Genomic DNA, 27,857 nt, shown 5'->3' with positions numbered 1-27,857 from the left:
ATAAAACATCTCCCCAACACCAAGGAGTGCAACAAATCATTCACCAGCAGTGGAAGGAGGAATTTCCATTTTCTTTTAATCCATCCACCAGGCATGACAATAGCAGTAGAGGATGCTGCGTTTAAAATGCATGCTGTGTTCACACAGCAGAAGAACTAATTCTATTCCAAAGAGGAATAACTGTTGACACTAACTCTGGATTTCCATGGAGTTTGCTCCTGAACTTTTAATTTTAGAATGCATTACAGTGGTGGGTTTGTACTTCTGTGCTTTTCATCACATTATATCTGTACAGTGAATTTAGAGTAAAATGGACATGTGTGACCTTTCTTGTCACGGAACAGGAAGATGCATGTTTCACAACATGAAGAAGATTAATTCTGTATCAGCATAGTGAATGTTACTATTTCAATGACAAAAAAAAAAATCATGTGCTGTTTCCCTTGTGTACAGCTGTGAGGTCCATGCATGTCCACAAAGGTAGCACAGTGCAGCCTGGTAACAAGGCAGCCAGAGACCCACTTCATACAGGTGGTGTGGGAATTGGGAATTGATCAATGATCAGGAAGCTCTTTAATTCAGTCACTTCTATGCCATTACTGAAATCCATTACATCATACTGAATATTTCAGTACATACCCTTATAAACAGCATTTATACATTTTTCATCATCTGCACCCTTTTATGCACACTGCTACTTCATGCTGCCTACTGCACTATACTTCTTCAGTTAGCTACTGACTTTTAGTTTTACTAAAAGCTAGGTTTTTTAGTGGATGTTCAGGGTTTTTGTAATATTGTCATTAAAACTATTGTTTCCCATTTCACTGAAACAAAAGGATTCAAAATTGAGGTCTGAGTCTTCCTGCCAACACTTACCAGGATGAATTGGTGGAGTTGTACCTCTTTTCAGGAGAAATAAAATAACCAACATTTTCTCATGAAGGCAGAATTTTCTATCTGGTCACAGAGGGGAAAGCCTCCTTTCATTCAGCAATGCCCGTTTTGCAACGTGGAACATTCATCAGCTCCAAACAGGAGCGTTTTCCTCCTCCAAGCACTTACTATCAAAATCAGTGCTAATGGATATGTGACAATACAATCTGGGAAAAAATACTATTCATTTACTTAATACAGTCTTATATTTCAATATTAATTTAATGCTGGAACAATAGTATTTTATTTATAAATGCATATAAATGTATAGATATGATAGATAAAAATTGAGTCTGGAATAAGTTTCTTTTCTACAAATTATTAATACAAAGGCTCACAAAAGACAAAAATGGATTTAAAATTTCTCAGTGTTTGTGTCTCCATCCACCTCTCACAATCAAATTCAAAGTGACAATCTGTGGAAAGAAAAGCATGTATTCAGAGATGCTTTCTAAGATAAAATATTTTGCAGACACATTCTTTGCACAGAAAAGATTATGTTAGGTATTAAAGAGGTCAGTAGGGAAGGGATAATCTTTATCACATTAAGCTGGGAACCTCTTAAAGTGTGAAAGGTCTGTGTCCTTCAGCAGTGCTTTTCTTTTAGCCAAAAATACGCAATGGTGGTATTTGAATTTGAAGATATTTGAGAAAGCAGAACTGTATATGAAAATGCACTGTTGCTTTATGGGTGATGCAGCAGGACTTGGAAAATACTGTGACATTAGTGGTCACTCACAGGACCCAGAATTGGCTACATTCATGGGGGAAATCCTGGTTTATTCTACATATAAACAAGTACATCCATCAGGTGATGCACAGCCAGGACTTCTGGAGACACCAAGTGATTCTGAAGTCCTGCTTCAGGTGCTCAGCATGCTTCAGGGCCACACTTAACATTTGAGACAACAAATATTTTAACAACTCTTAATGTAAAATATAGTCATTATTATACATCTATGTAGAAATTTAGAAATGTGATGTTGGTTTGTCCCTGCTTTGCACCTGGTGTTTACTATTTGTAAAATGGACAAGACATGCAAAGTTAACAGAATATTAATACTTTACATTCACTTTTCAAACACAGAAATAAATATACAAGGGCTCACCAGTTTCCAAAGTTTAGGAGAAAAGCACTGGAGATATTTTTTTCAGATGCACTCCATCCCTGCACTATTCATCTATACATAAAAGAGCAGTGGGAGGAAGAATTAGTCTTACAAGATGCAACTTGACTTCAAAAGAGATTAAGGCTACTTAATTACACCAGGATATCCCCCACTGATCTGCTAAGTCTGTAGTAAATCTGTACCTAAGTGTACATCTGGAAATGGACAACAAAACATAAAAGTCATTAGAATTCATGTAGACCTCCTAATAATTAATATAACATTTTCTTATCCAAGACATCTTTCTGTAATTATTATATGGGAAGCTAAGAATAATTACTTTTAAATGTTTTATACAGGCAAGGGAAAGATGGATTTTACAACTAATAAACTACTCTAAATCAAGAAATCAAAGACCTTATTAACTCATCATATTAGCGTGTGCAATATCAAAGAATGCTCTCCACCCACTGATATCAGCTGAATTTAAGCTCATCTCCATCATTCAGAGATTTCATCATGGAAGTATAATTTAAAAATGCAAAAATATCCATGTTGCAGTCTTGTTTATTTTTTGCAACATGATGCTTTGTTCTTTGGAAACTGTCATTTCATCCTGTATCTTATACAAGGTAAAGAGTTTCTGGTTATTTTTTAATGAATGCTACAAATCAATGATCACAGAAATCATTAGACCAGTGTGCATGTCAGAAACATTCTCAAGTGAAGCTTTCATTTTTAGGAAAAAACCCATGCATTAGCAATATTACCATAGTAAGAAAGAAAGAAAGAAAGAAAAGCTGTGTTGTTCTCTGTGTAAATAACTTTCACGCTGGACACACCTCTCAGTCTAAACAAGTTCTGTGAGCTCATGAGGTCAAATGAAACTATTTCTGCTCTGAGTCTGCCAGTTCCTGAAGAGACTGAGGAGTAAATCCAGGAGGCACAGTAGTCAAACTTCACACCCAAAAAGGATGCTCAGATGATATAAACACAAAATGACTCATGCTAGCCATAGAAGAGTAGAATTTCATTAAAACCTGCAAATTTTGCACAGTTCCTTCCTTCTCCCCACTGACACAAGTGCAAAACCCTGAGTTTCATTATGGTTATGCCTCCTTTGAATTCCACTTCCCCTTTACTCCTGTAAATCAGGCAGCTTATTTTATTAGCTAGCCTCACAAATTCAAATTCACTCCCAGGGGTTTAGCTGGCCACATCCAAGGCAAAGGTGATTTGATCTGTTTTGAAGAAAGGTCTGGAAAAAGCTACAATGAGGCTTCTCCCTGTGGGAGTTGCATGAAAGCTGAAGCTCTCCCTCTCAAACCAGACACTGCAGGTCCATGGAACCTGATGGAGAGCCCCTACAAGTGCAGTGGGAACTGGCTGATGGCAGTCTGATGCCACTTTTGATTGTCTTTGAAATGATGTGATCTGGGGACATTCTTAAGCATTGGGAAACGGCAAATGTCACTCCTGTCTTCAAGGAGGACAAGAAGAAGAGCCCTGGAAACAACAGGCCAGCCAACCTCACCTCAGTCCCTGGGAAGATTTCCAGAGTAAATACTGCTGGAAACCATTTCAAAGCACATTAAGGACAAGGATGTGGCTGGGAATAGTCAGCATGGATTTATGAAAGGAAAATCATGCTTGACTGATCCAATGGCCTTCTGTGGTGTGATCTGTGCTTGGGATTGCCCCAGTCCACGTGCAGGACTGTCATGGTTTGACACTGGCACAATGCCAGTGCCCCCATGACAATACCCTCTCCCTAGTGTCTGCTGTGAGATGTGACCAGGAATAAGCAAAGCAGGCTCCTACTTAGAAATAAAGAAAACTTTATTAGCTAAACTACAAGAAAATAACTAAACTACAAGGAAAGAAAAAAAAAACCACAAGGAAAATGAAAACCTTACAAAAGCATTTTCCTCCTCCTCCCACCAAATTTCCCAATACAATACATTCCCCCAAATCACCAACTCTCAGTCCAGCACCACCCTTTAGAATACTCAATCTTCAGTTCATCAAGAGGAGAGGAGTCCTTCTTGTGCCCTAGGCTTCCCCTGGAAACACCACTGAGACCTCTTGTATTTCCTGTCACAGGTGGCACCGCCCAGAAATCCTTTGCCATCCTGACGTCTTCCTTCCATGCCCAGTGCTCTCACCACTGCACATGGACCAGAGCTGCTTCTTGGGTTCCCCTTTTAAGGATGCTTTGTCCAGTTCCAACAAAGAGCACAGTCTCTCACTTTTGGGACACCTGTCCCCTGAGATTTCACCCCGTGGGGCTGAGGGGTCTCAAAACCAGAGATCTTCTCTTCCACTGAAGAGCGAGGGCACCAACCACGCTCCTCACCTGTTGTCTCTGTTTGTGCACTCTTACACATAACATCACTGCACTGCCTTGGCTCTGAGCCATTGCCTCCCCCTAAATGCAATCTCTGTGTCACAGGGAAAAAAAAATGGTTCAGTCTATGGCCACACAAGAAAGGTCCAGGCAAAAGGCCACTCCATCATCTTTCCCCCCACTCAAGAGTCTTCTCCACTTCCCTCGTGGCCCATCCCCTCTTATCTCTATCTCTCTTCCCATTCAGATCCAGGAGGATCAGCATTTGCAAGGTTTCTATCATGCAAGAAAAGGGTTAAAAATTTCAGTCTCTGCCTGTCCCAGAGCTCCGGCATTCCCACGCTGCCCTGCCGGGCACCTTCTCGCAGCACCCCCCCTTCTCCTCCTGGGCCAGCCACTATCAAATTCGGACACCGGCTCTCCCTCTCTCTCCTGGGCGGGGCGGGGAGGTGGTGGCTGCCCGATGTCTCTTGGTGCTCCTCCACCCTTCCATCCTCAAGGGCCTCCTCTACCCCATCTCTGTCCAGGCCCAGGCCTACCGCAGGCTGACCCTCCCCTGCCCAGCAGATCCGGCCTCTTTGCCACCAAGTCCCCAGACAGCCTCCCAGAGGTGCAGTTCTGCCTTTTAACCCCTGTGTGCCCAGAGGCGTGTCCAAATGTCCCAATGGCCACATCAGGTGCCAGTATTAAAATCTGAGCACCCATTGGTTTGACTACAGCATCCCAGCATTCCCATTTTCCGGTCAAACCACCACAAGGACCTTGCAGAGAAATAATTCATTGCCAAGCGGAATGTCACAGAACAGCATAGGTGTAGCATTGTGTGTTTTATATGGGCTTTGTTGTAAAGTTGGTTATTTTTTATAAGTTAAAAATTTGGTTTCACCCTCAGTTCCCCCCATGTTCTCCCTCTTAATGGTTTGTTCCTCCAGCCAGTTACCTGTCAATCATTGTAAATGTCCCCCTTTCATTTCGAGAAATTTCTATGTCAATCTTCCCTTACCTAACATGATTTGTCCCCTGGGCCTTTTCCCTCCCCTGGGCCCTTCCTATTAGTTCTGTGTATCCTTCGCTCCATCCCTGGGTTTTGTTCATTGCTCCCTCGTGCCCCCCTCCGTTACACCTTTCCCCTTTATCAGCGCCTCCCTAACGGTTTTTACCCGACACCGTCACTGGCCCCGCCTGGATCAAATAAAGCGTCTTGGCATCCAAAGGCGTGCCCACTCCTTCCTTCCTCTGCCTCAGCACTTCGCATTCCTGCTCTCGCCTGCATCCCCACACAGCACACGGAGCCACTACTTGGGGTTCTCGCCAAGAACCTGCGAGGGGCGGGATTCGAGGTCTCCACCGGTCCCTCTGGCAGTGGCCAGTTGGACCCGTCAGCTCCAGTGGCCACGGAAGCGAGACTGCACATAGGTAAGACTGAAAGGTCAGGGCTGAATTTTGAAAAAGGTGGTAATTTCTTTCTGAATCTCATGAAAATACTGAAACATCTTCAACTTAACTGCTGTAAGTACATTTAATCTATCTCTATCCTAAGCTATGGAAGTGGCCAGTACTATTGAACTGTGGCTAACATATTGTTCCTTTTTTGCCCCTTCCTTACATACTGAAATCTCTCCACAGCCCACTCATCCAGTGCAAGCCAAAAACCTTACTCAGATTCACCATTCTCATAAAAGCTCTTAAATATACCTTCACACAAGATCCTTTCACCTGCTTATGACAGACAGCTGCTCCCCACCATTAAAACAAGAAGGCAACTGAAATACTGGGAAAGCACATTCCTCTTGTTTAAATCACATTATATTGTTTATCTATTTGAAATAAACTATAATTTCAAATAAGGGTATCTTTTTATATATTCATGAAGCTGCTACTGTAGCATTTTCAGACACCATCTGATCTGCAACACTGCCAGAGAGGCACTGGTACAGTCCTCAGCCTGACACTGTGAGGCAATGAGGAGCCAGTCCTACCCCCACTGAATGAAACTGAAACATTCCCACTTACTGCAATCAAATGGGTAAGATCTGTGCTCCAGTGCTTACATTCAGTGACATCACACCTTGAAAAGAGGACCTTTAAAAAGAAAACAAAAATCCAAACCCTCAAACAGAAATTAAATGCTTGATGCCATACCTAAAAACCTTTATATCTAGCAAAGCTGACATGGCTTTTGTTGAAAAGACCAGACATTTCTTCTAGCAGCAGACTGTTATCATTGCCAGTTTCCTTCAAGCAAGAGTCTCTCACTGATTATCTTTCCTCTGACCACTATCATTCCTACTGACAAATTATAGGCCTTTATCATCTTCCTGTTGGCTTGAAAAAATGAAATAGTTTCTTTTAAACAGTTTCAGTTCTGTGCATCCATCAAGAACAAGAACTCACTCAACACAGAGCCACCTGCTGACAACCAAGTATAGTCACACATTGAGTTTGAAGTATCTCTGTTTCTGGGAAAACAACATTTCTTGACACTTTTTTTTCTCTTTATCAAAAGTCTTTGAGGGACAGAAGTTAAAAAGCAGGTCATTAAAAACAAACATAACTATGCAGAAGCCCTGTTGAATTTTTAAACATTTGTAAATCTGCACAGATTTGAGAGTGATGTTTTTTTCTGCTTGGAGCTGTATGAAAAAATGAGAGAGGTGCATACACAGGACAGTTCCATCTCTGTTTCTTTCCTTCTCAGAGCTGTATGGAAGAAGTCTGCCAAAACCTGATGCAATTATTGATCCAGCAGCATTTGATCCCTTTCTGTTCCAGTCATCCTGAAATGTCTCTGGTGGCTGCTTCAGGCTCTCTTGTCTTCCCTCACCACCTTGCAGCTCAGGGGCTGTGGAGCTGTAACTTGCCCCAAATGGAGTCCTTCCCATACACAAAAACCCCTTTCCTGGAGACTGACTCGGGCAGCCCGGCTTGCCGACAGAGGGCAGCTCTAGGTTGGGATGGGTTTCTGTTCCCAGGATCCACTCATCCATGATGCCTCCTGGATGCACATTGCCAGGAGCTCCCCCATCCATCCCAGTCAGCCAGCCAGAGAGAGAAACAGCCCTACCCTGCTCCTCTGGCATTGCTGATGTGCTGCAATATGGGAGCACAAGAGGAGCACCTCAAAGCCTTGCCCTACATCTCCCCTCGAGCTCTGAGAGAGGAGAGCATTGCTGATAGTGCATCTCTTTGGTTAAGCAACACACAGGCACTGCACACTCTTGTAAGAGAATGTGTGTCAGGAGGGAAAGACTAAACACAGCATCTGAGACAGGGAGGATTCATTCTAAGGGGTCATGGGTCTACATGTACCCACTGTAAGGAGCAAAATGCACTTTTGGCACTGACAGGGAGAGCCAGCATCCCAGAAAGGCATGTGCCATGCAGAAAAGCCAATTAGATATCAATATAGCTCATGTGTGGCAACAGGGAAAGTGCTTCAGTTATATTTGTGGAAATAACATGAAATACAACCAACCTCTACAAGGCTGTGCCAGGGACAGCAACGAGTTTGAGAACAAAATGTCAGATTGGCCTGATAAAGTGTTTCTAAAAGGAGAAACAAGTAGGCAGTGTCTGGCAGACCTCAGCAGAAAGGGACAAAGTTTTCACGAGGCACCTGCAGCCAAGAGCCCTTAGAATCCACTCGGAGCACATCCAAGCTCCCAGGTCTGTCCCAAACATAGCTTGCTCCAAGGATCTCTTCCAGGGGATGCAGCTCAGAAGGCAGACAGAGCACATATTCCATCTGTATCCCTCCCCTCTACACTTTCCCTAAAAATTGAACTTAACTGGAATAAAACTCAGAGTTGAAAGAGGCTGAACTTTTACCTTGGATATGCTAATGGCAGCATATTGTGCATATAATGTCTCCCCTTGCAGTTCCCAAGAGTGGCTACATCAGCATTACTTATTTTTTTATAAACAAACATAAAAGCCCAACCCCAAAACATTAAAAAAATTTGATTAGGCCAAAGTTAAGCTGAGACCACTGTTGAGACAGAGGCCTTGGCCAAGTGCCCACCAAAATCAATAGGAGCCTTTCTATTTACTTAATGGGCTTTGGCTGAGCTCTGAGGGAAGGGGGTGGGAAGGTGGCAGAATCTGTGCTGATTAGCCACTAACAAAGACATGTTTGATATAATCTGCTGCCATCTGTCTTTGTTTTGCTAAACCACTCAGCTGGGCCTAAACAGAAAACCCATCAGCTGAATGAAGAATTAATTATTGAAAGAGTGATCCCTTGGCATTTCTCACCTTCTGCAAGATTTATCCCCACTGACCATGTGGGAGATTTCCCTGCATGATTACAGCAAACCACCATGGCACTGAGCCTCTGGCTGTCACATACACGTGTGTGTCAGGCAAGCTATAAAAATAAGTAAATTTCTTCAATCTCAAAGAGTTGCTGCGAGATTCCTGTTGTATCTGTTAGGAGGAATGGTTCAACAGTGACCACAAGATAAGGCTGGCAGCCCTGACACCTCCTCAACGTGTTCCAAAGTGATGAACAGCCTAATTTCTCAGGAATCACCCAGACTTACTATCAGTGCTCTAGCTTCACCATAAGTGAAAGGATGTTGTAACTTCATGCTCCAAGGTGTTGTGACCCACACTAATTGGGATTGTTGGACAGATCATCTGATGGCCAGAATCAAACCCAACAGAGTCACATCTGTGTGGGCTGGGGCTGATGGGGGAGGCACAAGCAAACCTGAGGGTGTGAGGTGTGAGTGACAAGGACTTTGGAGCTGGGGTGGCCAGGGGCAGGAAGCTGCAGTGGTACAGTGAGACTGTTCAGGTCTGAGAGCTATTGGCCCCACAGCACAACCCATTCTCCTCCTGCAGCCTGACCCACCTCCAGACAGTGCAAAGAGCTGCCAGAGTCCTTGGATGTTTTACAGGGATGGGTAAAGAGGCAGGCCAGCTCTTGTCAGAAGGCATTTAGATCCTAAATCTGGCTTAGACACCAAATTAGGTCTGACAGGAACTTGACTTCAGGCTTGCAGCTTCCCAAGAGTGTTTTTGTCTAAAGAGCAAAATACCTGAGTAGAATCTAAAGTAAGTCATAGCAATATTTTTCTCAGTCTGTTTTAATGTGTGATCCCTAAAAATTTCCTAGTGGAGCTGCTTTGGAAGTTTCATGTGCACATAGATTATTGTGTAGCATCTATGAATCTAGTTCCTGTTCTTGCATGCCTAAAAATGACTGCTCAAGCTCTCAGGTGAACCCATAATAGTCAAAACCACATGGATTCAAATGCAGTGGAAAGTCAGGAAAGTCACCCATTAACCTGTCTGACTATTACTGCCTTAGTCTTTGTTTTGGACAACACAAAGGTACAATAATTGTTATTTTTAAACTCTGAAAGAATGCCATGTAAGACATAAAGATGTTCCTTGTCCAAGAAGATTTTTTTAAATCTAGTTTTTTGATTCATTAGTGCAGCTACCAAAGAAGCATGAGCTCACAGTTCAATCTGAGGCCCAGTAGTTCTGGAGAGCTGCCTGGAGCCAGAAGCTCTTCAAGCCCTGCTATAGAAACCATCACATGGCTGTGCAGCTACGGGACAATTCCACAGCTGACAGCCTCTCATTTTGTGATGAAAAGCCTCATAAAAGAGAACTTCAGTGCTTGTAAAATAAAAATTCATATTTCTTCTGGAATATTTTTTTCTTCCTGTGGGGAGTATCACTAAGCAATAAGAAATTGTAAAGATATTAGAAATGAATGAACAAAAAAGTGATTTCCTTTTATTTAGAACTTATACATCTTTGGAGTTCCAACTTTAGAAATATAAAATAAAATATTTGAGATTATTCTTGGCATCATCAGAATAAGTAAATAATAAGTTTCCAGTTCATTATCTTCAAAAATCTCCTGGGCAATATTTCTGTTTTTCATTACTGCTGTCACAGGGATGCCCTCCATGAGTCAGCTTTCAGCTAAATGCTGCCCACAAATATGTGCATTATTGCAAAAGGGGTAAAGAAGGCCAAAGCCTTACATTGGGATTTGAATGTCCCTTCTAGCTATAATGCCTCTAAATATAAATTTGTGTGTCAAAGTATTTCACAGCCCTGAGACACTCCTGACAGGGCAACTTTTCCTAAGTGTTCCTAAGTTGTGCCCACCCACCAACCCTCTCTTGATCCTACTGTTAAAATCATTGAAAACCAAAATGAACAAAATTAAACAAAATACTCACCCATTAAATCTCAGAATAAAGAACAAGATTTTTCTGGTCCAGATAATCCCCTGCAGTGAAAGGTTAGTTTTTAGTTCAAACAGAGCTTTTAACATCGGGATCTTTGCTGGCCACAGAACCATTTCCAGCAAATTTCAGAGGATTTTAATCAGTTCCAAAAAAAATTTCCCATCTTCTACATAGCCATGCAGAGCAGCGATATCACCTTTAGGAGGAGCCTCATCCCCTCTGTACAGCTGACAAAAACTCTTGGAGGCTCCTGCAAAGCTGTTAGAACTTTACATCACAAAATATGGTTTCACTAGCAAAGATTCTGAAAAAGATGGAAAACAACAAAAAGCAACTTCATGAAATCTATTCCATAATCTTTTCTCAAAATAATCTGCTGTATATTAACCTCTTGTGATGGATGCTTGTCTAATTTGTTCTTGAAAACTTTCAAGGATGGTGCACTATTGGTTAGCACAAATATTAATAATGAACAAGCAAATCTTTAACATAAACAGCTTGACAGAAATAAAGCAGAACCAGAGGCAGTGGAGATAGAAATCTGCTGAGCAGTAAAAGCAGTTTAGAAGCAAATATTGTTATCTTGAGGACACAGTGAAGAATAGAAAGTGGTTCTCTATGGAGGGGAGAAGAAATAAATTTGCTTAGGGGTGATCACAAGAGTGCTTCTAACAGAAATCAGGATCTGATCAGACTTAACTTTGCTTAAGAAAGGCCAGAAAGTTGAATAGAAGGCCAGCTTTTACAAATTTAAGCCAACCCTTCTAATCTTGCCAACACTGCTGTAAATGTGTCTGCTCACTTCTTTCACTCCCCTCTTGGGCCAAGGAAGGCCAGTGAGGTGGCACCTCATTAATTTGCATCATTAATGCACTTTATTCTGCATTAATCTCATTCATATTATTTGCCAGAGCCTTGAGAAACAGAAGGAATGTCCAAATTGATCCTTAGTGTCTGAACTTGTCCTTTGTGTTATTTGACCACTGGCCCAAGAAATGTCATTGTCTAATTGACTTCACATCTTCAGTCAGCAATTGAGCCCAGCACTTACCAGTCACCTTAGAGGTGAAATGTTTTTTAATGGACAACCTAATTCTCCTTTCCTACAGGTTAAGCCCCTGTAGGCACAAAAAAAATATTATTCCATTCCTCTTCAGAGACTTCTCTAAAATAATTGAAGTCCATGATTGGTATCTCCACCCAATCTTCCCAATTCCTAAACTACATAGCCCATATACCATGTTTTTCTGCATGTCAGATCATTCCCACTTTGCTCTGAGTTTGTTCCAATCTGACATTATTTTCTCAAAGGGCAGTAAGGAAAACCTGGCTTGATACTGCAAGCTCATCAGTGTGAAGTTGCACACAGAACTATTTTGAGTGCCTCCTCCTCCCTGTTAAACATGCCAGATGCAAACCTTTTTCCATAGCAATATGACCCCTGTGAGGAGTTACTTAACCAAACTTGTTTGACCTGAACTGCAGTGGAAAAGTAACACCTATGGAGGCAGTCACTGCACTCAGCAAGGGGACAGTAAATGAGTAATTTAGCAAGAGGGATTAGCATCCTTATTAACTCCACCTGTAGTATTCACTTCCTTCAGTATCAGCCATGTACTTTGTCCCCTGTACAATTAGTATTTTCAGTGATGTGACTGAAGCAAATGTTGTTAAGTTTTCTGGCCTCCTCACCTCAGCCTGCAGTTTGTTTTCTCTCCCTGTAAAAGAGTGGAAAGAGTCTACCTCTACCTCTTACAGCTATTATCTTCATACTGGGTGTTGTCTTGTCACATCAGTTTTTAATGACCTCTCATTTGATTGCCCTGGCCTGCCAGTTTTGGCACCTGCTCCTGGTTTGTATTCCTCCTCAGCAGGTTTTGTGCAAATCCCATCTGTGTCCTGTCTTGCTACTGTTCAAAGATACTTCTTTCTCAGGAGCCCAGCTGCTAGGTCAGTGACTTGACCCCTCTGATGGTTTTACTGCTCCTTGCAGTAAAGGGAAAAAGAGAAAAAAAAAGGAGAAAGGAGTATTTGTGCAGTTTGTAAAACTACAGGCAATACCCTTCTCTCCTCCTCGGATGAGGACAGGCTTTAAAAGGACGTGTTTTTCCTGTTACTCTTGTACATCTATGTTTGCATTAGTTAGGCATCTGTGTTTGCATTAGTTACAACAACTAATGCAAATTGAAGCACTAATGCTGCTGGAGGAGCTTGTCCTTGCAGAGCACAGAGCTGTGGCAGGCCTGGCCTGTCCCCTGGGGGCTGCTGAGCAGTGGCTGTGCTGGTTGGAATTCTCTGCAGAGAACTTTGGGGACAGCCAGGTAACCAGAGAAAAACTGAGCTTCTGCAAGACCAAAATGTCCACCTCCTCCAGACATCTGTATCCCAGCCTGTTCAGAAAAATCCCTAAAGTTATGCAGTTTCCATAAGATTTCTCAGGGCCACTCTCCCTTCCCTTCCACAGACTGGGGAGGAGACAGACCACCTGACAAAACACCTTCTTCCTTTTCTCCCTCCACAGCAGGAAAAGCTGCAGTGTACACACAAGTTTGTGACAGTGGACAAACTGTTGCCAAGAACTCCTTAAAAATGCATCACTTTTCAAACTCAACATCAGCTGTGCCCCACAATCCACCACAAGATACAGATCCGGGGGAAACTGGCTGTTTGGAGTGCAGTGCTCAAGAATTATGTACTGCCCCTCACTGCCTGCTCTCTCTGACATGTTGTCAGGGACTAATTGCAGAAGAGTAACAAAACTAAATGCCATAGGAAACAAGGGGGTAAAGGGGTTAACATATGAGAAGGATCCCTACAACACCTGCAAGACCAAGCAGCTTGAGGAGGAAGAGATAAAAGTCTGGCCTCACCTTCCCAGGGCTAACAGCAAGCTTCTTGGTCTAGAGTGTGCTCTGAGGAAATAAACTATTTGTTCATCAGGCTGGAGAGGAGATGTCATCCAAGAAAGCAATTTGCCCTGGACCAAAAATGTTGAATTCTTAATAGCTGGTAAAGGCCTTAAATCTGAGGACGGAAGAAAACATCTAGCAGGTGTCAGACTGCCTGCTAAAGAAACCTGGACTACAAGGGGTATCTTGAGTGGTCCTTTCTACCCTAAACAGGAAAAGCAATTCAGGCAACCAAGTAATTGATTATTCCTGACCCTGGGTGCTGGTGGCAAGGGCTTCTGGAGTCATTCCCTGATCAGCAGTGGCAAGGTTTCCTGTACAGATCCTGGCCCTAGGTCAGGCTGTTGCCTGGGGCAGGTTCTGATGCTCCTGGCTCTATTTTTCCTGTACAATAATTGCTGGACAGCTGTAAGTGACAGAACCTGGTTCCAGAGCCCGAAAGGACGGTGTAGGATTTGTGTCCATGTGAACAGAAAACACTGCCTTTGCTCCTGTGTAGTGAACAGGAGCCACTGCTCCCCCACCCGTAGGAGTAGCAGTAAATACTCCACTACTGTACGCATTAATCCGAGCTCTAAGCTTATTCACAGGCCCTAAAATCAGCAGCTGAGACACTTAATCTGCTGATTTGCCCTAATGCCGGCCGGCCGCAAATGAGATTGCCTTGCCCTGTTCCATGAGCTGTAAGCAGCAAACGTGCGGAGCGCATCCCCCACACGCTGAACAAAACCTCTCCTCTCCTTTCTCAGGTAACCCACAAGGCGCCTCCTGAAGAAACACCCCTTCCCAAAGCGCTCCCTGGCACCTGCTGCTGCATTCCTGGGACAGCGGACAGGCTCTGTCCCGGCCACGCTCCCTGTCCCGGGGCTCGGTTCCCGGCGCGGCCGGGGAAAGGCGGGCAGGGAGGGGCCGGGGCCGGAGGAGGAGCCGCGCCCGCCGCACTTAAGGGCCGTGACCGGCGCTGCCCCGCGCTCGGGCGAGCCATGGAGGCGGCACGGGATTGCGTGGGATTGCTGCTGCGGTGAGTGAGGGCACGCTCCCGCCCCTTCTCCGTGCCCGGTTCTCCATCCCCTTCTCTATGCCGGCCGGTGGTTCCGGCTGCCTGCGGTGCCGGGGGCCGGAGTGCCCTCGGTGGGCTCCGGCTGCCCTCGGTGGCCGCAGCGGAGCGGAGGGCGCGGTGCGGGGGCGGGCGGGGCTGTGCGGGATTAACCCCGATGGACGCTGCGTGGGAGAAGCGGGTCAGGACGGTGTCGCAGCCCTGCAGCCGGCTGAAGCCCTGCTGAGGGAAGCACAGGCAGGAGCCCGGCAGCCCTACCCGCCTTTGAGGCGTAGTGGCCTCTCGGCGCCCGGGGCTGCTGACCGCAATCCCGGTGGTGCTGTCACCGAGCCGGCCGGGGCAGCGCAGCTCCGTGCGCTGCTCGGACGCCCATCCGCTGCCGCCGCCCTTGTGGCCGCTCCACAGCTCGTGTTTGAGCAGGAGAACCGCGCTGCGACTTGAACCCCAAATCTCCTGACTAACTAACTTCCAACCTTTTTCTATTTTGTTTTGGGATTTTTGTTTTCTGTTGTTTTGCCTGGCTGTTAGTGCTGCTGTGGTTGCCAGTGAACCCTAACCTAAAAATCAATCCATGCCGTGTTGTGCAACGCTGGTTTTTCTGAGCGAGGCTGAAGACCATTGCACCACATTCTTAGACAAACATATGGGGCATATTGCAAACAAAGATAAGGAGTGAAATATGTGTACAGGGCTCAAGGCAGGCTTTTAATCCCTGTGTCCTCGTAAAGAATTAATTCATCTCTCCCACCAGATTTGACACTGGAGTGAATGCTTGTGGCAGCATTTGTGAAGCCCTCTCTAGCAGATTGTAGTTTTCCAAAACAAACTGGATAAGATGCTAGGGTTTGAAGGTATTTGATCTTCCAATTATAAAATATTTTTGTATTCTCCACAGATGTGGGATTCCTTCTTCCTTTAGAGAAGAGCTATGACTTGATCCTTTAAAGATTAATAAAACAATAGTGGATTTGTCTGTATTTAACCTGTCACTCAACTTTCTAGTAAAACCGACTGCACCTTCACCTTCCACCACTTGTTTTATGACTTAGCTTGATCAGCTTTTAATAGGAAATTATTTTTGGTCTAGTCTAACAGAGGAATTCCCTGTATCAGGAATTAGTTTGTCTGTGTTTTGAGGACAGCTACAACAAGAATGGATCTTTCTAAGAGCTGTGAATGTAGGCTGGTCTGTTTAATCCTATGATCTAGGAAAGAGAGTGGCACACAAAATAGAAACAAGCTTTCAGCAATAGGCCCAGAAATGGAAGGGTTCACACTCAGTTTGTCTTGCTGCTTTTCATTACCCCGCCTTTTGTCTCCTCATTAGCTGAAACCTCAGCCTGCCCTGGAGCCCAGACTCACTTCCTCATAGGCAGGCTTAGTTTAAAGATGATATTGACAGGTTTTATCAATATCAATGAAATTTCACCACTGTTAAATAACTTCTTCTTTCCTGTTCAGTGACTGTCCGGTGGCAATAATGTAAGCCCTGGTTTATTGATCTGTTTGTTTTTATTGCTCTGACTTTAGATAGAGCTAGACAGCAGTGTGGGGTGGCTGATCCTGACTCCTTGAGAAACTTTTGCTCAGAGCTTCAAAGTGCAGCTCGTAGAGTTGGCTGGGTTGGACCCTGTTAGCTCAAGTCCTGCCCATGGGCTGTGTCCCTAACACTTCTCATTCTTTGTCAGTGTGTATGTTTTGGCTGTTACCCTTTTGCCTTGTCTTGTGTGAATGACAGCTTGGCTCAAGAAATGGGAAAGGAAACTTTTCAATGGGGCTGATATTGACTGTCCTCACCAAAAAAAAAGAAAAAAAATTGGAGTATTCACACATATATCACTTAGGTTACTCTTCTACACACAAGTTTTCAAATTTGTGGGAGGCAATGAGGTGTAATCAGCTGTGAAAGCTCTTGAAACCCCAGTGCTGCACTGTTTGCCATCAGGGTGCCCTGTGAAGTGATGTCACCAGCCCCAGAGAAGATGAGCAGGCTTCCTTCCTTCCTTCCTGAGGGAGAGACTCAGTGATTCAGAATGTGAGCTGCCCACAGCAGCGGGGTGACTGGGGCCCCATTAATTAGTCAGCAGAGAGATTGGCAAACAGGGCCTGCCCCAGCAGCCTTCCCTTCTGTGGGGCTTCAATGCCCTTGACAGTGCTGCTGTCCCCATGTCCTCCTCCACTTTTCCAGGAGGAACAGTGCTTATTAGCTCTTTAATGTGAAACCGTGCTTGTTTCCTGAAAGCCAGGCTGGCTGCTCAACCCCTCCAGCTTTGTCACAGTTAAGGACAGAGGTTTCCATCAGCCCTGTGTGTAAATGCCAAATGTGAGAGCCACTGTATAGCCAGAACTAGCAACAAAAGCATGAGCTGGAACAAAACTGCTGAATGTTCTCCTCCTTTAAAAACAGTTAAAGCTCCAATAATGGCAAGGAGTTTTTGTGGAAGGTATAGACTTATTGTTTAGAGGAAAGGTGATAGCCCAAAAAAGTGGTTCAGAATTGGATTGGTAAACAAATTATTTGCTGAAATCTGAATCTGCTCAGGCACAAAAATGACATTCTGTGCATTCCAGAAATATGCTTATGGACCACATAAGAGGTGTGGAAAAGATATTTATTCTGCACGGTTGGTGTGGATTTGCATAAAAGGGACATCATAAGTTGAGTAACTTTATACCTTCTCATTGTATGTTGTTCTATGAAGTCCTGTGTTTACTCTCTGGCTGCAGATAAAGACTGGCAGTTCACTCTGCCCTCATTGAAAGAGAATAGATTTTACCACATAAAGTTGACTTTTTACACCTGTGTGGGAGAACAAAATGGGGATGCATCCCTTTCCCATCCCTGAGCAATTCATCATGAAGGAGCCAAAGGTACATACAGAGGGTAAAGTCCAGGAGTGTGGGAGAAAATACTGCCTCCCTTTAAAAGGCTTAGCAATCAGTCCTTCCCAGTTGTCAGGCACAATGCCATTTCTGGCATGCTGAGTATTGACTTAGCCATTATCATTTGGCAGAAAAAATTGTCACTAGGTGTAGATGAGAGCAGATCTGTACATTGGTGGGGGAATAGGCTGTTACTGGTGTTGTGTGCTTGGTTTACCAAAGGTAAATATGTAATTGCCCTGAAAAATTTTAAATCTCTTTCTTAAAGTGATTTAATTCTTCCAGCCTTGCTGGCAGCAGACTATGTATTAATGTACCTGGATATTAACTTTGCTTGCATTTAACTCCTTCTCATTCAAGTCTCTTATTTTGTGTTTTCCAAAACCAGATGGAGTTTTATAGGCTGCAGATACAATTTACAAATAAATGCCTTGACTCTTTGAAGTCAAGTGTAGCTGTATCACAAAGCTCCGCTTGCATTCTGCCAACGGGTGCTTTCAATATGGGTAATATCTTCAGTCTTCCTAAAACAAACCCATGTCTTAACACATAAGACTGCTTTCAACTAATTATGTATCTCACTGAGTGTTTATCTTGTAAATTAAGAGAATGAGCTAAGTGACTGAATGCAGTAAGAGCTGCTGCTTTTTAAATTCAGTTTTACAACCCATCAGCTTCACTGTGATTGTGTCCTTGATGTCAGCCAAGCTAGAGGTGTCTGCTTGAAATTGTATTAATTTTAAAAGTCTTTCCAAATGTCATGGGCAAGAGAGTGTACAGATATAACATATCTGTAGGGCAGTGCAGTATTTAGTTTTCAAGTTAAGCTCCAAGAGTCTTGAGGTGATCTGTGGATTACTTGTATAATGTGATTATGTCAACAGTCTTCCTCCTTCCTGCAGTACTTGCCGTGACTGTTTTTGTAACTCTTCATTTTTATTTGTCTTAGATCTTTCATATCCATGGGAGCATCAGTAGGAGCAGTAACAAAACAGACCCTGTTCCCTCCTCTCATGCCCGCAGGGCGCCCTTTCCGTGTGTCCAACGCCTCCCGCAGCAGCAGGAAGGGAATTGTTGCCAGCAGCCTGCAGGAGCTCCTCAGCAAGGTACAGCAAACACTGACTGAAGCTCACAGGGAAATACCTGTGAGTATCCCAGAAAGACAGCCCACAGACTCTCGTTCTTCTAAACAAGACCATCACTAGGGAAGTATTTCAGATAAGTAAGTCTCAATATTAAATGATTCTTTAGAATGCTACAGTTTCCTGGGTTTTTTTTTTTTCCAGACTTTGGACGCCTTTGTTATAACTGCTGGGATAGTTACTCTGGTTTTGGAGGAAGATGGCACAGTTGTGGACACAGAAGAGTTCTTCAAGTCCCTGGATGACAATACACACTTCATGGTTCTAGAAAATGGACAGAAATGGACACCAGTAAGTATTGGCTGCTTCTTCCTCATTTGAGTGGAAATGGATGGAGAAATGTTTGTGGCTTCTAAAACTGTTGGAAAGAGGGGAGAAGAGGAAGAAAAATTCCTCTGAAGAGGTACAATGTAAACACCTTGTTGAGACTTCTTGGATGAAAAATCAAGTTCATATTTCTTATTGTCCCTTGTCTGGACATAGATCTGTTGGCAAAATCCATCAGAAATTGAAGTAAAACATTTAAACTGAAAAGACTTACAGGGAAAATCCCCTTCTTTTGGAGAAGCTCAGAAATATTTGTTCTTGAGCCTTTTTGTAACCTAAAGAAAATTAGGACTTTGACTCCATGAAGTACAAAAAATACAGCGTCTTTAAAGATTAGATTTAGACTGTAAAAATGCTCAAACAAAGTAATATAAAGCAAGTTCTGCCATCTGAAGGCAGTAATAGTTAATGATAGTTAAAAAAAGCCTTGTTTGATTTTGCAAATAGCCAGAGGTTGGCATCAGAACCTAATGTTAGTCTGCATGCTTCAAGATTTTAAGAGCTATTAAAAGTGGCTTGCTTTAGCCTTCTAATCATATTAATTCAGTATTCAATTAGTTCTTTTATGGGGAAATAGTCATCTGTACGTTAGTAACATAGAGTCAAGCTCCTAAATGTTTTTCCTTGAGATGGTTGTTGCTGTAAAGCTGGCATCAGAATTTTTTTCTACTGGCTGCAGAGCTGTGTGTAAGCAGGGACACAATTTTTGTGCCTGCACACATACAGCTCAATCATGTGGCCCTGTTTTCCCAGTCTCCTGTTGCAGTGTGGGCAGCCTCTGTGTTTTTCTCCCAAATACCTCACTGGTTTTTCAAGCTCTGCACCTGGGGCACGAGCTCCAAGGGCAGGAAAGGAGTTGCAGCCAGGGTGTGACTCCACCTTGCTCCTTCCCCCTGTCTCCTGTCTGGCATTGCAGTGTGGAGGCAGCCCCTCTTCAGAATGTGCTGAGTGACAGCAGAGGGATTGTCACAGCCTCACCAGTCACCTGGAGTGTAGCACCAGCCCTGTCCTGCTTTACCCAAATATTCTGGGTGCTAATGGCTGTGGGAGATGCCTCCAAGCACACCAACTGCTCGTGCATGCCCGGAGCTGTTGTTGATAGGGGACCCTGTGGCTGGAGCTTATCAAAGTAAAACAGGCATAACACTGCTGGCTAATGATGAACTGCTGTGTTTAACTTTGTCTGACTTGTCATGACATTGTCTGAGGGCGGGGGTGTCGGGTACAGGAAAGGGCCAGCCTTACACAACTTCATTGCTTCATTTAGCCTGCAGAAAACAGCCTGGCAGCTGCCAGGCCGGTAACCTTGAGAGGAATGTGCTGAGCAGAGGATCCCGTGTATCCACTAGATGTCTCTGTGAATATGGGTTCTCTTGGCTGTTTTCTTTTTGGCTTTCCTTTGTTGAAGCACACACCCTGCAGCAGACAAGGGCTGCTTGCAAAAAAGGAGGGTGCACTTAAGGTGGAAGATGACTTTTTCTACACTCTCTCTCCTTTGCTTTTCGTCTTAAAATCTCATTATTAAACCCTTGGCCTAATCAGCAGTGGTTCCCTCCCTGTGTTTCTTTTTAGTAGGAATAAAGATTTTGTGAGCCAGGTTTTGAAATGCATGCCCTGACTTTTCACAGATGTCATCTGTATAGCTGTCTCCAAGAGTGCTCATCAGAATTGTGTTCCTGACTAATCAGAAGGACCTGATGTCCTCTTGGTTGTTTGGTGGCCTGACCTCACTACCTCAGAGAGAAGCCGGAATGTACCAGGATAAATAAATAGCAGGAATTACCTGTGGCTTCAGTGTACTCTGAAGAGGCCCTACTACAGAAAATAAATATTCAGGAGGTGCTCTGTCACTCTAAAATTTTAGTGTCTGTTTGAAAAAGTCCAGAAGCCTTTCACAACTTGTAAAACAATACATGAGCTACAGACCTCCTTTTCTGAGTGCTAATGCTTTTAATTCTAGTTTAGACTTGACCAAGAACTAGCCCCAAGACTGGAGTAAGCAAAGGTGCTTCTGAAGATTTGCGCTGTTAACAATTGTCTGGCTGTAGTTTCCTGTGTCATGGTACAAACTGTCTCTTTCTTTTTAAATCAGACAAAAAATGGAGTTGTGGCTGTGAGAAAAAAGAAGAAAATGGGAGTAGCTAACATCACATTTGACCTGTACAAACTGAACCCTAAGGATTTTATTGGCTGCTTAAACATCAAGGCAACCTTCTATGAGATCTACTCTATCTCATATGACATCAAATGCATGGGAGCCAAAAGTGTATTACGGTGAGTGTGTTTCCACTACTGGGCAGGTGTACGTGCTAATGTAAAAATCTGTTTGCCATTGGTTCAGTGGAGCACTGGTTCTGTTTATAAAATCAGGATTTTTGTTATTTCTTACCTACTGGCCAATTTATTGTATTTACTGAAAGGGTGTAAGTATGGTTTCTTTGTTCTGCTGAGAGAATTTCCTCACATTTCCTTGACTTGTTTGTCTGAAGAATGCAGGAGGCTGCGGAAAGAAGCCCTTTGAAGAGGAGACTTCAAGGGGATGAAATGAATGGAATTTGAGATCTAAGTCAGGGGTCTTAAAGCTTGCTCAGACATTGCAGCTCCTGTTTGCCAGATTCACCACTAGAGCTACAGGGAGGCAAAGGAAAATGGAGGAGAGATGACACTCTTGGCTCCTAATGTGGATTTGTCATCTGTAGTAAGACTGTGATATCACTGCTCTTAAGCCAGCTGGTGTGGTCTCTGGGCTTGCTAAGGGAGCAAGGACCTCTGTCTCCTGCAGCACTGATCTGCTGTGGGCTGGTAGATCTGCCAGTTGGGAAAAGCAGTCTTATTCAGGAGCAAAATAATACCTTTCCAGTTCACTGTTTTCAGCAATGAGTTGAAAGTTGGTGCCTTGTCAAGATCAGCTGCCCTGGCCCAAGGAGACTCCTGAGTTCAGACCCCTTCCCAGAGGTGCTGTGCTTTGACAGCTGTTAAGCTGCAACCCCAAGTTTCTCTACCTGACTTTTGAGAGTTCTGGTTGACACACAATGGTGTGCTGCATTTTATCACTTGAGGACCAAACCTGACAGACAGATGAGTATGTCATCAGTGAAGTTTGGACTTGTCCTGAGTGACATGTGGCCTTTAGATGAAGCATTCTTTAAGCAGTCCTTTCTCTCCTGAAGCAGGTGTGCTGATCAGCACTGTAATGCTGATCTTCTTCCCTGTCCTTCAGTCTCACTGACCTCTCCACTCTACTTGGGTGGTCCTTGAGCTTTCAGGCTACAGCTGGTGTGGCTGGAGACAAGAGTCCTCTCTGGTCAGGATAGAATGATTATCCAGTTACATGCTACACCCACCTGTAACACAGATTTCATTAGGGTTTCTTCTGAGCAGAGGTTTGCCCTTGAACAGCTGCATTCCTCCAGTTCTTATGTTTGTCAAAATCTCTCGAGCCAAAACAAACTCTGATCTCTGCCTGCCTGCTATGGAGCTGAGTATCAGCACTGGGACTTGTGCTGCTAAGGAGAGTTTGAAGTGACAATTGTGCCTCCCTGCCAAGACAGGGCAGCTGGTGAGAAAGGAGCAGTGCTGGCAAGCAGCTGAAGTAGCTGTGGAGTTCTTGTGGAAGCTCTGCTATGTTACAGAGTGGAGCTGTAAGGGAGGTGTCACTGTCAGGGTGGGGTGGCACTCTGCTAGCAAAGAACAGGGTGACAGAAAACATAACCTTGGGTACCCTTGAACACAACAGTGACATGGCCTGTCTCAACTTGCTGTTGAAATCAGAGACAGAGGATGTCAGGACCCTGGTGCAGTCCCTCTGCTAATGAGTTCCAGACTGCCAACTCTGATGCTCTCTGCCTGAGCCCACATGCTGAGTGTGGAGGGAAAGAACTGAAAAATGCTGCAGCTGTTCAGATGGGAGGGGCTGGGAGCTTGCCAGGTCTGATTAGTGCATTTCCCCTGGTGGTGTTTCCCTGTGGTGTCCCACTGAAGGATCAGATGTCCGGTTCAACAAATCACTTGCTCCATGGCTCAAGTGGCAACTGCCCCTGTGTGCGAGTGACACACTGCAGCTGCTCAAAGCCCAGCACCAGGTGCAGCTTTCCTTGCAACTGCAAAGCTCCTTGGCCTCCTCTGTGTGCTGCAGGAAGAACAGGCTGCAGTGGCACGTGTGGGAAGCATGAATAAGGGTACAGTGTTCTGAACAGGCTTCACAGGATCTAAGTACAGGATATTCTGCTGTGCTGAGGCATTGGATTTCAACTGCAAAGCTTTCATGACGGGGTTAAAATTAATTTGTAGGAAGATTTTTTCCTTCTCTGCTTAAGCTCAAAGGACAAGTGAATAGAAGCAGAGGGTTCACAGCTGTGTGTTTTCTTAGACAAGAATTCAGAAAATCTTTTTTTTTTTTTTTTTCTTCAGAAGAGAGACTGGTCTGGTTTCTGAATCTTCAGAAACTGATCCCGTTCCAGTTTTTTTGTACTGCTTCTCAATGCCTCAGCATCATACTTGAGTGCCCTCCTAACTTCTGAGGGGGGAGACTCAAATGTAGCTCTCAGTACTTGTGTCCTTGTTGTTTCTTGCAGAATGGAAGATGCAGTTACAACTAAGTTGAATAAATGACCATTCAAATATGATTATCTCTTCCCCTGTGAAGATCGACAGTTTACATTGTCAACCTCTGATGCTTGCCTGATGTTATCTTATGGATTTGTACTGATTCTTACACAGCACTATATACTTGAAAACTGACTTTACCAAATTTGTAGAAAACAAAGTAGTTGTGAACTGAGAATTCTTAAGCTTGCAGCTTGGACAGCAGTAATTTTCCTGCTTCACCTGTTTTGCTTTTGAGTACCCACTGTAATGTGACTGTTCAGCTTCAGATCTAATCAGGTTTGGTCAGTGGCTTGCAGATACATACAGGGTTGTATTAGTGAATGACAAAGGTGAGACATGAGGTGAGTTTATGCTGCAGGAATGCTGCTCCCAGGCAACAAATCAAACAACAATCAAAGCTGTTTTCTTGTGTGATGGTTTGAGTGATGGCTCTGCAGAAGGCCTGTACACATCTAGCGGGATGTCAGTCTGCTTTGTTGAATGTGATTTCTGGTCCTTCCAATATGTCAATAGTTTTTTGACCATCAAGTATTTTCTCTAAAGAAGGTACAAAAATGACCATCTCCTCAGAAGTGAGAAGGAATAAGAGGGGTTTTTAAATATATTGACTTATCATAGTGTGGGTGGAAAGGGACAATGTCATCTTGCTGGTGATTTTTTTCTTAAACAAATTACTTCTCTTCCAGGAAAGTGCTTCAGCTACTATCCCATGCAGCACAAATAACAGGACAGTTTCTGCTCTACACTGGAACATACATGCTGCAGTTGATGGGTGAATACGATGAAGAAGAAATGTGCGTGAGATCCAGGCGGGAGTAGTGACCGCAGCCACGCTCCTGGTGTCGAATCCCTTGCTCACAGACATTGTCCTGCCCAGCTCTGATTGTAACAGTGTTATAGCAGAGGGATGTGCACTAATGTGAACTAACATTTATCCTGTTTGGGGGTGCTTGTAGGCCTTAGTCATGAAGTGTTGGATGTTCATATGCTCTTAACACCACAAAAAGATGGGTGCCTAATCTGGCAAGAGGAGAGAGAGGGCAGGTTTTTGTTCCAGAAATTCAAAATTAAGAATAAGTATACTTGGAAACTTTAATGCTTTGTAACCAATGGAATATTTTTTGCACCAATCAGGACATTGGGGTTTTTGTGTGGTTGTTTTTTTGTTTTTCATGGCTATCTACATGCATTCTGAATAGACTGGGCTGTAAGGTGAGGGCATGGGGAGGACTGTGGGGTTTGTTTGTTTATTTGTTAGTTTTAATCCTTAGCAGTGCTGGGATTAGTGTGAGGCTGACATTGAGGTGAAGTGTACCTATTTACTCCTGCTGACAATGGAACTACTTAGTGCAACTTCAGTCTTACTTCAGTGACTGACTCTTCTCATGAAGTCTAATTGGAGATTGTGCAATCACTTTTACTTCCCTTAAAACAAATAAATCCTTTTTGTTATAGTTCTTGATATCTCTTTTCCAAATCTTCAGGATGTTGAGGTTATTACAGCTCACACAGGGCTCACACTCTGATACATTTTCTTAATGAATCTGATGCCCAGTTCTGCCTGAGCATTGAATAATCTGCTGTAGTTTTGTGAACATGGCTTATAAACAACCTGCTGAAGCTTTTTTTTAGGGTTTAAACCACCACTTCTGCAGTTTTTACTGTTAAAAGATGACACTAAGTGTCAACTTGGGTTTGAGGTACATGTAAGAGATGCTGGTATCTTGTTGCCCTTGGGTTCAGGGGAGAGCAGCAGGACACTGTCTAGTCTTGCGTAACATACATGTAGGCTTCAAAGTGAGTATTTGTGGGATCATGATCTCTCAAAACTAGCTGTATTAGAGGACAAAGTAATGCTTCCTGCAGTTTATTGAACTGTTGCTGTGCCCAACTTTCAGTAAGCTTTTCCTCAACAGTGTGGAAAAGTGGAGAACAAGTACCCTTGGGCATCTTGTGTCAAAGTGCAGACTCATGTTGGTGAAGGAGAAAAAAAGCCCAGTTGTGGTTGTTCACTGGTGTAGCTTTTGAGGTTGTTGTTTGCTTGCACATGAACTTCAGGAATGCTGAAAGCTGTTAAGGTGACATCAGATGCAGAAAATGTCTGTCCTGACAGTAGGTGCCACCTAGTAAGAGAAGCTCTGGTGCAGAGAGAACAAGGAAGGCACGGAAGTCAGTGGGAGTGAAAGGGAGAAGACCACTGTGGACCCCATGGTTGTTGCCATGCCTCTGAGACAGGAATCCATTAACTGTGTGCACCAACTGCACTGACCTGATCTGCTAAAAGAGAAGCAGAAAGGTGCAAAAGATGAAGTATCATGGTTGGAGATATTTATTCTGACCTCTTAGCTGTATCTGTTCACTTCAGAGGTCACTGATATGTGAGAAATTGCTCTTGCTTTTAGCTGCAAATCTCACCTCCATGTGCTTATTTTTTCCTTCCCACTGTGAGTGTGGCTGTGCCAGTTCGAGCTGCATCCTTCAGATCACTGCTGAGAGGAAAGGCAGCCTGAACCCACGTGCTAAAGGGACTGATGGATACAATTTTTGGTCAGTCTCTGCCCATCTCTTAAGTGATGTATTACAAATAAACAGACAGTTAAGAAAAGCTTTGTCTTTTTTTCCTAATTCCTGTTGTTTCCCATCTACTTCTGAGCATTTGCTGGAGGAGGCAGAGGGCATACTGCTCCAGATAAGGGGAGGACTTGTTCTTTCCTAATTTCTCACAGGAGAAAATGCCTGGAGCTTGCAGCACTGTCAGGTGTCCTTCAGAATAAAACAATAAACTATTCTGGGAGTAATGAGAACGCTTCCATTCTGATATAACCTCTTAATGTTTTATCTGTATTTTTCTTGACACCCTTTGCATAAATGATTGTTGCCATGCTGATAGTTGGCCAAAGTCTTTCCCTGTCAAGGAATTCATTTAACTGACTTTACAAGGACACAGTAATTAATTTTTTTGCTTTTAAGGACCACTTATTCTATTAAAACAAGTATACCTCTTGAACGCAAATTCTCTTAAATGCTTCTATGAGTATTTATGTTGCCTATGGTGGGAGCACCAGCATTAAAAGAAGGTAGAACAACCAGAATAGCTCATTGTTGCTTTGTTTGAGTTGCTTCTTCAACATCTGTAGGACAAAAGCTTGTGCATGTCTGAACAGTGCAGAGCCTAAATTCCAGCCTTCTTTAGCCAGAGGCAATTGTTACAGAACTAACTCACCACAGTTTACAGTGGCACTATCTGGGAATCCAGCAGTGATCTGAAAAGCTAACTGCTATGACTGTGCAGTGTTTTTAAGCAGCTGCTCCTTGAACAGCTTAGCACTTAAAACTTGAGCTGCTGAAGCTCCTGTGTGCAGCAGTCTCCATCTTGGAGCAATTCCCTCTGTTCAGCTGTTTGCATTTTGAATTAAAGTAGCTCAACTTTGTTATTTTCTCAAAATGGGAGGAGTGTCCTGGAAGTTGTGTCTAAAATTGTTTCATTGCTTCTGAATCTGGATCTTTCACAGGCTTAGTATTTGGAGGTGATGTTTTCTGCTGTACCAGCTTCTTTCTGGAAATAAAATTTTGGCTTTGAGTCAAACTGGAGGAGTTTGTCATTCAGTGAGTTGGAACCAGTTTGATATTTCTTTTTTTTTTTACAGCATGCTTAAGAAGAATGGCTTTTACTTCAGCTGTATATTGTATGCAGCACAGAAAAACTTTTGCATTATCTACCTTTTAGAAAACTATATACAAGTGCTGTACATTATCTAGCAAGACAGAAAAACTGAATACATGGGCTTTTTGCTGCAGGAATGTGGAGAAGCAGCTAGATTTTTCCACTTGGCATTTTTAGCTTTACTTTTATTTCCCATAAATCAGTTAACCTGCACCTGTTGCTGCTGAGGCAAGGCTGGGAGCAGTGATGTGCAGGAGGTGTGGAACACGTTTGCTGCCTCCTTGTTTCACTGACCCTTTTTGCCTGTTGCTTTGCATCACTTACTAACAATGCACCAAGTCCTACTCTCTGGTGACCAAAAAAGGAATTTTCACTGAAGTAAGAGACCTTGTTGACTCAGGCACTGCTCATGTTCTGCAAACAGTTCAAAGTTGCTTTCTTCTTTACCAGAACGAAGAATCTAGTACCTTTCATCTGTGTGCAGTTTATCATTACTTCATTTCCTTCCTTTCATAAACCCCTGGAAGTTTTCTTGCACCTTCCAATTCTTTCTGGAGAAAGCCTTTCTGTGCAGGGAGAGAGGAAAAGCCAGGGTCTAAATTCCTGAACTCTTTTGAAATATGCTGTAGGAAACGTTATGAATCCTTCCCTACAGAGGAC

General features: G+C 43.6%; 1 protein-coding gene across 2 annotated transcripts; it reads left to right on the top strand.

Annotated features, from left to right (window-relative positions):
• Window positions 1–14,378: 14,378 nt before the first annotated feature.
• Window positions 14,379–27,119, top strand: CIDEA (cell death inducing DFFA like effector a). 2 transcript variants are annotated; one of them, XM_064705818.1, is made up of 5 exons: window positions 14,379–14,537; window positions 18,406–18,601; window positions 18,743–18,889; window positions 21,018–21,199; window positions 24,220–27,119. In XM_064705818.1, the coding sequence occupies exons 1-5, from the start codon at window positions 14,500–14,502 to the stop codon at window positions 24,350–24,352; spliced, it is 696 nt and encodes a 231-aa protein (XP_064561888.1). In that variant the 5' UTR covers window positions 14,379–14,499; the 3' UTR covers window positions 24,353–27,119. The 2 variants fall into 2 exon arrangements, with proteins under 2 accessions (XP_064561888.1, XP_064561889.1); XM_064705819.1 differs by having other exon boundaries at window positions 14,380–14,537; window positions 18,406–18,562.
• Window positions 27,120–27,857: the final 738 nt, after the last annotated feature.

The sequence above is a fragment of the Zonotrichia leucophrys genome, chromosome 2, assembly GCF_028769735.1.
Source record: "Zonotrichia leucophrys gambelii isolate GWCS_2022_RI chromosome 2, RI_Zleu_2.0, whole genome shotgun sequence".
Taxonomy (NCBI): Eukaryota; Metazoa; Chordata; class Aves; order Passeriformes; family Passerellidae; genus Zonotrichia; species Zonotrichia leucophrys.
This window is presented reverse-complemented; position numbering and strand designations above follow the sequence as displayed.

Coding starts and splice junctions, on each gene's coding strand:
- CIDEA (XM_064705818.1), top strand. CDS start 14,500: ATGGAGGCGGCACGGGATTGCGTGGGATTGCTGCTGCG. Junction 14,538..18,405: donor TGCGTGGGATTGCTGCTGCG/GTGAGTGAGGGC, acceptor TATTTGTCTTAG/ATCTTTCATATCCATGGGAG. Junction 18,602..18,742: donor AAGCTCACAGGGAAATACCT/GTGAGTATCCCA, acceptor TTTTTTTTCCAG/ACTTTGGACGCCTTTGTTAT.